General features: G+C 32.7%; 1 protein-coding gene across 1 annotated transcript in view; it reads right to left on the bottom strand.

Moving 5' to 3' along the window:
• Positions 1 to 3,280: 3,280 nt before the first annotated feature.
• Positions 3,281 to 11,408, bottom strand: part of LOC132746533 (A disintegrin and metalloproteinase with thrombospondin motifs adt-2-like) — an 80,197-nt gene continuing 72,069 nt past the window's right edge. Inside the window, exons 14-15 of the mRNA XM_060735718.1 lie at positions 5,224 to 5,337; positions 3,281 to 3,441 (exon numbers count right to left, since the gene is read on the bottom strand). Of these exons, the coding sequence (XP_060591701.1) occupies positions 3,281 to 3,441; positions 5,224 to 5,337 (275 nt within the window). The remainder of the gene's footprint in view (positions 3,442 to 5,223; positions 5,338 to 11,408) is intronic.

Here is an 11,408-nt window from a genome sequence, read left to right as displayed (position 1 = left end):
ATGAGTTTTGGCTCCGGCCACTATCATATTTATATTTCATACTTATTTTTTACAAATTTGACTAATATAGCACCATATTTCATGTGTAAAATAAAATAATATTTCGGTATTGTTTGTAAAGAAAACATTATAAGAACTGAAAATATGAATAAAAGTGCCTGTTATTGTTGTTTGAAAAGGCTTTGTAAACTATATAACCGAGGGTGAAATCATAACAGCCGCATTTACAAGTAGTCCCTAACCAGCGATTATTGGCAGTTTAACACCGTTTTTTTTCTTCTTTGTCTATAGTGACAAAATCAGTGGAGTGTTTTGAATTTGAATTTCACTCAACATGACTGTTCCGGCTCGTAAAAAATATGTTGCATTTTATCATGTTTCGTGAAATTATATTCAATGTTTCGTGAAATTATATTCCATATTTCACTCAAACGAATCAAACCGGTGGAAAATTCTCTCGCTTCGAATCTGGTGACGCGTATTTCAGATGAAGTGCGGGACGAAACATCATGAAATAAAATCCTGTGTGCCAGGAAAATTGTGTAGAAGGTTATTTTATGTACCTTTATACAAGAACATCACGAATTTCAGAAGAAAGGGAAAAACTTACTTTTCGGCTGCATCCGCCATCTTGTTTGTTTGAGTAACGAATAGCGTGATTCACCCCCTTGAACATACGCTCATTCAATATCCTCTAGTTATTCAACAAATTAAATAAATTAAGTGTTGAATCGGCACGAATAAAGTCCGAGCGGGGTCATAGGCCCCGCGAGGGCTGTAGAGCTCTTAGATAAATGTATGATGTGGATAAATTAAAGTCACATTCAAAATTATATATCTAACGAGTCTGGGAAAAATCCTCAGTTAATAGGGCGCTGCCATTTTGAAATCCTTTTAGGCTAGTACCATCTACGTCATCTAAGCCCCATCCCCACCCTTTAATCAAAATAGTATTTAGCTTTTCTTGATGTTGATGTTCTCGTGAAGCACAATTCAGAGTTAGTATAATCAAATTAGGAATGTATATTCTTCTTTAAATGTACATCGACCGAATTCCCTTTCTCTTTGAATGAAGTTTAAAAAGCAAAGGCGTCACATTGTATTTTCATTCAGAAGCTCTTTTATTTTCACCTTTTATTGCAAATTTACAACAGAAATAATATGTTTTCAATAGTCTCTTTACAACTACTATTTCTATTTTTATTTTATTAGCACAGCGTTACTGTCAGTACGTTTGACAATTTAAACCCTGTTTTTTTTCATTTATGACTTAAAACAAATAGAGTTTCACAAATCACAATGATAATTAAAGTGTATAAAGCTATGTTTAGATCTGCTGCAAAAGTTGTTGTTTAAATGAAAAAGAAAAACTTCCAAAATGCTTGTATGAAATGCTTATATGAAATAGATATGTTAGTAAATATCTTTAAAAGCAAATGACGTATTATAAAATCACTGCTAAATTGATTTATCCTTACATAGTTTGTTCTGCAATATTTTATTCTGTTTACGTGTAGTATTCAGGAGTATCCAATTACAGGGACATTCTATGTTAAAATCTCTTTCAAGCATCGACCATAAGATTGTGTTATAAATATATTTCATGAAATATAGCTTTATACCCTTTAAGGGGTAAACTGAAAATGGTGAAAATATGGTTTGAATAATAACTAATAACTTTTTAAATAAGTGAAAACTCAAAGTATGTTTGTATTTATTTTGTAAAGATTTAATGTATGAAAGTTCATTTCAACCATGGGCTTTTTTGTATAAAACCAATGACAATAATCCAGAGATTATGAAATGACATGCTTTTCAAAATAAAGCTATCTTGTTGACGACCTACATTTCCTTTTTTTAGCAAATGACTTACAGATTTGCTAAAGTTATTACTGAATGTGCTATGTAATAATATATATAATCTAGCATCGCCTTTCACATGGACACCTACAGATCAATGACAACAGTGCAAACGACTTTTTATCTAAAGGCTCGATTTGATATCATTAAGATTGAAAACTGACGAAGTGGTTTTTTCATGCTTTCCAATGTTTTATTGTAATATATCAGATGATTATATTCTGATAAACCACTAGTGAAATTTATAAAAATATAATTTTCACTGTAGCCGGACTATATCTGAATGTGGATGAAAAAAAATCATTACTAAATGGAATAACAGGCAGAAATAAATGCTATCATGCGTAAATTTTTGCTTCTTTAGGAAAAGAAAGTCGATGTCACCATACATCATGTTAAAAATATAACAAATTTAGAGAAATTTAACAGAACTATATTTCAAAATTGATGATGTGACGTCATGATGTGATGACGTCACAAAGGAGAATGCATGACGTTACGCGGCGAAATCAGTAAAAAATACTTAAACTCACTGAAAGAGCATGAAATAAAAAGATTTTTTTTTTGTTTTACATATAAGATTTAAATATATTTCATTCGTAAACACCAGCTATTATGTTTTCACTCGTGTGCATTTTCATCCAATTGTTTTGAATGTTGCTTTTTTTTGCATTACTCTTAACTACAAGACCCCCTATTTTACAGCGGCAAAGAATGAATATTTAAAGTAGAGCAGATAATTTTCTTAAGCTCTGCATGGTAAAATGGATTTTACTGAAGAAAAAAATGATAAAAACAACGAGGTTCGCTATCCTACCTTTTTAACCTTTTGATTAAAGTGCTCTTTTAAAAACTTTTTCTTTGGGAATTAACTAAAAACTGCCAACATTTGCTAAAATTCTATGAGAAAGATTATATTTTTAAAGGTTTAACTTTTAAAAGTCCTATCATCGTATGTGCTTTCTATTTTATAAAGTTTTTATCATTTTCATATCAATCTTTAACTATTTTAGTTGTTATTCTATTAATAAGTTGTTGTATTATGTTTATGATATGTTATGTGTATATAAACAAAACTCTTTTTCATTATAGATAATGTTCAGATACCAATGAATAAGCCTATAATTACATGATGAATGATGAAATTCAATATAATGAGTGTATTTGTTGTAGAAATTCTTGCGACAGGCTCACTGGTCGTGGTAGTAGTATCAGCAGTTTTTGCTGTAGTTTTAATAGTTCCCGTTGCTGAAGGAGAGTCTGTCGCTTTGGTAGAAGTAGCGGCTGTCGATAAAGTTTACTGGTCGGTCGTAAAGTAGCGGCTGTCGATAAAGGTTTACTGGTCGTTGTTCGTAGAAGTAGCGGCTGTCGATAAAGGTTTACTGGTCGTTTTCGTAGAAGTAGCGGCTGTCGGTAAAGTTTACTGTTGTCGTACTGCGGCTCGATTTACTGTCGTTTTCGTAGAAGTAGCGGCTGTCGTTAAAGCTGTATTAGTTGCGGCACAGGTTTGGCAACATTTCGAAAAATCATTGGTGCAATGACTCTGAGTACAGTCAGTATATTCATCACCCCAAGGACAGCCTGAAATAAACAATAGTCAACGAAACATAATACCTTGATTTACCTATAATATCTTTTTAAACTCTATAGCAATTTTCAATAACACTAGTTTACATTTCAATTGTAAAGTTTCTTTACAACTTGTCGCAATCGCGGCATTAGGATGTGATAAATAGAGGATATTTGCTGAGTGTAAGTTCAATACTGAATTTATCGAACGAGTTGAATAAATACGAGTTGAATCCGAGCATATATTTTGGTGTGACGATTGTAAGATCTGCTTACATGTATTTGCGTTTAGATTATGTATTGTAATCTTTTTTTTCTTCTTTTTTTGTGAACAAGGATCTTTGCTCAAGTCCGAAAAATATAGATAAAATTAACATTTTGTTCTGTAACGTTTATTTATATTGAATGATTATACGAGAATATTTACATTACCTTAAATGAGAGGGACACAAATATGGATATATGTAATTATTTCTAATGGTAAACACGTGCAAATATTTTGACGTGACGTCATTTTCATTACATAATCATAGAGTTATGACGCGCACTAAAACGTTAGCGTTTTACTAATATAGGCCTGTCAATGAAAAACTGATTCTTTTTCACTCCGAACGATCTTAATTTGTGGTATAAGATAAATAGAATATTAAATTCGTGTAAGTTCATTACTTAATCTATTGAACTCGTTGAATAAAATAATGTGAATAAAATAATATAATGCTTGCCAGAGGCTAGTTTAATATATAGAGGATATTCAAGTTTTTTTCTGTAGAAACAGGAGTGTTATGAAAATAAAAATTTCCTCAGTTGCGGTAGCCACGAGTGAAATATGATAATTATTTTTGTGAACACGAGAATTTCATATGTCACTCGAGGCTGCGCCAACCGTGAAATATACATTTTGGTTCTTATTCGGTGACATATATTCAGATCTAACATTGAACCATCGTCGGATACCCACGATTGATAAACATGTTACATAACATGCAATCAAATGTTAATGGTTCGGCCGTGGGTATCCGACGATGACATTGAAGTAAACAAAGGTTCTTTTTATTATATGCAAAGAAACGTTTAAAAAGACATTTTAATCTAATGGTAAATGGAAAGTGTGCCAAATAATAATACAACGTGACGTCATTTAAGACATCACGTCAGTAAGTTTGTTTTCCTCCCACAAGATGAAAATAAATCCTTTATTTATAGGAAAAACTTGAATTATCTGTTTATAATATACATTTTGCTCTTGTGACATTACAATTTGAAAAAAAAACGTGTTTCAGCAAGACACCAATGAAAAAAACGGAACATTACTTCACAGTGAAACATTTTTTTTTCACAGTGAAAGTATGGAAAATGAAAGACACATTTTATTTCATCAATATTTCTCAATATTCTCAAGTATATAATAAAATTTTATACAACTCGTTCAATAAATTCAGTATTAAACTTACACTTATTCAATTTGATGTTTACAATACGAAGAATGCTGTCACAACACGTCACATAAGTGAAGCAGGAGGTTAACTTTCTTTTAACATCAATTGGAGTTAATCAGTTTCAGCACTAATGTGATGAAATGTTGTGTCAAGTGTTTGAAACTGTTTTTAGAGATTGTGTAATCCTCATTTTTAGAAAGTTTCAAACACTATTGTTAATTGAGGAACTTTGCAATAACTTTTATAAAGGACAAGTATCCTACTAATTACAGACATCTTAACATAGCTTAAAACAGTACGTTTTAGAAAGGTTAAACGTAAATGCAAAATAGGAATGAAGTAAAATTTATTTTACCTGGAATATCTAATCGTATATCTTGGCATGTTTTACAGCAAACTTTAAAGCTATTTCGACACAGTTGTAATGACATTCCTACACAATATGACTTTTTATCTCCATAGTCACAATCTAAAAAGAAATTTATCACATATATAAAATAAGATCAGTAAATTGTTAAAATGAGTAATTTTTTAATTGACTCGCCTATAGTGCAACGCTAACATTAGCGCGCTTTAATAACGCTATTTTTCTTTATAACACAAATGACGTCACGTCAAAGTGTTATTACACTAAGTGTAATATCGTTTTTATTAAATAGAGGATATTGAATGATTGTAGGTTTAATACTAAATTTATTGAAAGAGTTGAATAAAATCATATTATGCAAGCCTAATATTGTTTTATTCAACGAGTTCAATAAATTTAGTATTGAATCAACACGAATATAGAGAATAATAGGTTGGTGCCGTGGATGGAGAAAGTTTATCTGGCGAGGCGGAGGAATTTATTAGGTGAGCCGAAGGCGAACCCAATAAATTCCGGAGCAGAGCCAGATAAACTTTCTCCATCCACGGCACCAATCTATTATTCTATTTATCCTGTCACCGTTTTTTTAAAGAATTTTATTAGGCAAACTACCTTTAATCACTCTATCGGAAATGTTTCTATATAAAGAAAGAAGGCCCGAAGCGTGCTTTTTTCTACAACAATGCACTCGCCCTTCTTATTATCTCCCTTGAGGGCGCGCGCCATTTTGTTTGAAAAATGTGATAAATAAAAACAATTTTTTGTCGAATTTTGTTGTGAAAACTATCTAGAATGAAAGAAAATGGTCTAACTAAGAAAATGAATTCGAACACAAATATCTTTTATTCAGTCGTTGACGCTGTATAGACGTTTAAAGTATTGTTTACGTGACGTCACAATGTAGCGCTAAACAGCACGTGCAAAACAATCAAATCAAGTACGCTATTTTAATGTCGCAAACGAGTTAAGTTTTACATTTATTTCACTTTTAATAATTTTTATTTCGCTTGAAAAATTATAGAGTGAAATAAAATAAACAAACAAAGTTTTATCAACGTTTCCAAAATTCGTTATTCTACACACAGAAGATTTAACGACAGATTTTATATTTTCTTATTGAAAAGTAGTCCGGCCAACATGCATACCACGTGATCAAGTGCCGTAGAACAGTAAAAATATACGGCACCTTGTTATCGGGCCGAAATTGATACAAGTGACAGGATAAATAATATTCTATTTATCACATATATAAAATGAGAACAGTAAACTGTTAACAAGAGTCATTTTTCTTTGACGCGCCTATAGTGTAACGCTAACATTAGCGCGCTTTAACGCTATGTTTATAGTGCAAATGACGTGACGTCAAAGTGTTATTACACTAGTGTAATATCGTCTATTCTAACACGACCCGCAATTTTCCCTATTGAACATAGAAGAACCGAAATGTGTATTATTATGCAACAAAATCACTGTTGACGTTCTATATTAGACTTGTGACGTAATCATTATATACATGTGACGTAACTATTAAAAATGCGACGCGCTGACAATAAGTACGGAAAAAAATCTGGTGCAATTTAGCTTATTATAAGGTACGACAAGATTTATTGTTAATGTCGTGTTAGAATCGAAATAATATATCCAAATCGGTGATTGTATCGGTGTCGTTTGGATGCGCATCATAATATCACTCGGGCTACGCCCTCGTGATATACTTCCTCGCATCCGAACTCCAAACAGTGATGTTATTGAGCGATAAAATCACTGTTTGGGGTATATTATTTCTTAAGTGTAGATCTAATATCGTTTTTATTAAATGGCTTTATTACACTTTTTTTTGCGCCGCGGTTTATGTGATAAATGGCTTAATTACACTCCTGTGCCACGGTTTATGTGATAAAGAAGTTTATCACATGCTTTTCGGTGGTTTATAAAAATAAATTTCGCGACTCCGTAAAAATGGTATTGCAAGGACGAGCATATATTTTGACGTGATGTCATATGCGTTGTACAAACATGTAGCGTTAAGACACGTTAAATGTTGGCGTTATACTTTAGGCGCATCCATGAAAAATGTTACTTTTTACTTTAAACAGGTTTTATTTTTGGTATGTGACAAAAATATGATTATATCTGTGTAAGTTTATTGCTTTATTTATTGAAAAAATTATATTATGCGAGTTCCTCAATAAAGTCAGTATTAAACTTACATTCTAACACTCCACGTGATTTTGTCACTTTAGACAAAGAAGAAAAAAACCGGTGTTAAACTGCCAATAAACACTCGTTAGGGGCGGCTGTTATTTGTTCAACCTCGATTTTACACTTAACAAAACATTTTAAAGCAATGATAAACTAGAAATGTGTCCATAGGACACGGGTGCTCCACACTCCACTGTTTTGCCAATCTTACGACTTTAGGTCAAATATTTTTTAGGCTACATGTGCTTAATTCTCTTTGAGATATGTGCGACACAAGTTGAAAATTGCAAATTTTTACTAAGTCAAAAGCAATAAATCTAAAAATACTAAATATATCCACACAAAAATACCCAGGTGCACAACTACACATGCTAATCAACATTTCTATAAAGTTTCATGACACTAGGTCAAATACTTTTTGAGTAACGTGCGACACAAGTTGAAAATTGTAAATTTTTACTAAATCAAGGGCAATAACTTTAAAAATACTAAATATATCCACACGAAAATACACAGGTGCACAACTACACATGCTGATCAATATTTCTCTAAAGTTGCATGACTCTTGGTCAAATACTTTTTGAGCTACGCGCAACACAAAAGAGAACGGACGGATGGACGTAAAGACGGACAATGATAAATCTAAAGTGGGGGCACAAAAAGCATTTTTAATTTATATTTTCAGTTCTGATAATGTTTTCTTTTCATACAGTACCAAAATAATATCTCACATACACTAACACCAAGGATTTGATCCATATCAATTAAAATTTTGACAAAACGGCGCCAATCCTTAAGCAGCGTAATGACGTCATCCCAAGTATAAAACTCATTTATAAACGCTGACGAAATCTGCTCAAACGGTACCCTCTTTGCACATGCACAGGTCATATTCTCTGCTAAAAACAAACCAGCGATGGATAACAATCCAGTAAAATTTCAATTTAATTGAAAGAAATGGAGGTATGACACGTAGTTTATTACCCTTTATTACCCTTCCAGATTTTTTCCGCCTTTTTGATTGGATATTGATCACCCGAAAGAAATTGATATAACCGAGCCAGACGGGTAATATACACACTAAATTTCCCCGTTTGGTACCCAACGTTGTAAACAACATGCGCGGAGATGATGCGCGTACGGTTCGATTTTACGCGGTGTAAATTCCGATTTAAAAACACTTTTTAACTGTCAAATGATAAATATTTACCAAAGTAGAGTTATGATACATATTCTCATCAGTATTGAAAACAAATATGACATTGTGAAAGCTTGATATTAATTCCAAAAAAGTGCGTTCAACAGACTACTCCTTTTCTCTTGTTTACATTCGTCAGGTTCGAAAGAAAATACGTCATGTATTTATGTGACGTCATGTTGTGGTGAAGGGGTACCCTAAAGGGAATCTTATTTCGACGTTTCATTTGAAGTAGCAATGATTTATATTAAAATCGTCTTAACTCGGCAGGGGAATTGTAATAAAATTATTAACGGCTCGGGTGATATAAAATCTTAACAGGTAATATATCCACATATATCACTCCAAAACAAAATAACATATAATACCACGGAACAGTAGAATTTTTTATTTATGTGCTGATTTGTCATGTGCCCGTTTTTAATTTACTGCAACTTCACAATAAGCTACAAAAAATCGACATGCCTTGCCTCGCCCATCACCTCGACATATTTTTTCGGACTGATATGAACCTGTGGCTTGATTATATATGCATCATACATATTTAATGTCCATTTACATATATAATCATCATCAAACACATGGCTGTATATTGTCAAAAATAAATGTAAAATTCATAAAAACACCCTACTTTCGGCATTACAGCGGCAAGGGCTACCTCGCTTCATTTGAATTTTTATATCACAGGTACCCTCTCATTTTTTAACATAGGTACCCTTAAGGCACGACATATGCTTTTATTTGCGTTAATCGTTAACTATATGTAATATTTACATAAAAATAAGAAATATTAAATACCTAACGATTTTGTCTGCTTAAATATACCTCACAGTGACTAATTATGTATGTCTGCAATCGTTATTGAACAGTAGAAATGTACATCAAATGTATCATCATCTCCTTTGCATTACACGATAAACAATTTAGAAAATACATATGCGTCATTATATTTCTAATTACTCGAAGCGATGCGTTGATGACGTCAAACTGTAGTATTTTTTTTTTTTTTGAAAGGTTGTTTAGATTTATTATAACGTTTTGTCTTAGCAAATGACTCAATCTTGCTTCGTTTGTTAGAAATATAGTTTAATTTTGATATATCAAATTTTGAATATTTTTTGCCGATGGGCCAAAATCGACATAAAACGTACCTAGCCCTTCAATGAAAAGAATTATGAAAAAAAAAAACAAAAAAAAAAAAACAACAAAAAACAAGAACGTGTTTGTCAAACACAAATGAGCCGTGTCATGACAAAACCAACATAATGGGTTTGCGACCAGCATGGATCCAGACCATCCTGCGCATCCGCGCAGTCTGATCAGGATCCATGCTGTTCGCTTACCAACCCAATTACAAGTAGAGAAACTGATAGCGAACAGCATGGATCCTGATCAGACTGCGCGGATGTACAGACTGGCCTGGATCCATGCTGGTCGCAAACGCACTATGTTGGTTTTGCCATGACGCGGCTCAAATGCCCCCGGCTCCGATTCTTGTCAGTAGCAATATTACAAAAAATGTTTACCCATTCACTCAGTTATGGACAGAAACATTGCCAAAACATTGTAAACACAAGTTATATAGCTTGACAGAGTCATGGCATTTTGTAATTGTGAAATATATAAGTTGACAAGTCATTGCTATGACATGTGAAGTATTAACTTTATCAAATATATATAAATGTAAACAATCTATATGTGGCACCCTTGACCTTGACCCACTGACACCTATAGAATATCATGCAAGTTATATATTTCTACCAAATATGAAATACACCTGTCAATAAATAAAGGCTGTATTGGCAAAAATGTTAAAATCTATTTTGAGCATTGATGACCTTGACCAAACTGACCCCAACTCCATCCAAATGAAGAATACCATGCAAGTTATCTTCCAACCAAATATAAAATAAATCTGTCAATAAGTAAAGGTTGTAAGGGCAAAGTGTAAAAATTTATTTTTAGCACTTGTAACCTTGACCCAACTGACCCCTAACTCCATTCATAGTAGGAATTACATGCAAGTTATCTTCCTACCAAATATGAAATATATCTGTCAATAAATAAAGGCTGTATGGGCAAAAGTGTAAACATATATTTTTAGCACTAGTGACATTGACACAGTGATCCCTAACTCAATCAAAAGGAGGAATACCATACAAGTTATCTTCCTATCAAATATGAAATACACCTGTCAATAAATAAAGCCTGTATGGGAAAAAGTGTAAAAATCTACTTTTAGCAGAAGTGACCTGAGTGTAGGACAAAAGCCCTCCCGGAGAAAAGCCCTCCCGTCAAAAAGTGACAAGGTGGACAAAAGCCCTCCCGTGAAAATGACAAGGTGGACAAAAGCCCTCCCGTAAAAATGACAGGGCGGACAAAAGCCACCCCGTAAAAATTGACTTGGCGGAAAAAAGCCCTCCCATGAAAATAATGGGGCGGACAAAAGCCCTCCCGCAGCAAATACATATATGTATGTTGAATAGTTCATATTTTCTTTTCAATGCACTCAACATATTATATTAAATTTGTAATCATGAATATTATTATTTTCCATTGGCACAACCATGTTTGCATGAGCTTGAGCACATTCCTGAGAGGCATCTGAATAATTAGTGCTAAAATCTGTTAGTGTATATTTATTCACGTAGATATGAAGGATTACTCCTACATGAAGTTAATATTAATAGAGTAATAAATGATGGAAAGAAGTTAAAATTATCTAACTTAAAAGTTAAAGACATTTATAATGTGCCTTGTAATGAGTCAATTA

Source organism: Ruditapes philippinarum, unplaced genomic scaffold (assembly GCF_026571515.1).
Source record: "Ruditapes philippinarum isolate M1 unplaced genomic scaffold, ASM2657151v2 ctg8904_1_1_1_1, whole genome shotgun sequence".
NCBI lineage: Eukaryota > Metazoa > Mollusca > Bivalvia > Venerida > Veneridae > Ruditapes > Ruditapes philippinarum.
This window is presented reverse-complemented; position numbering and strand designations above follow the sequence as displayed.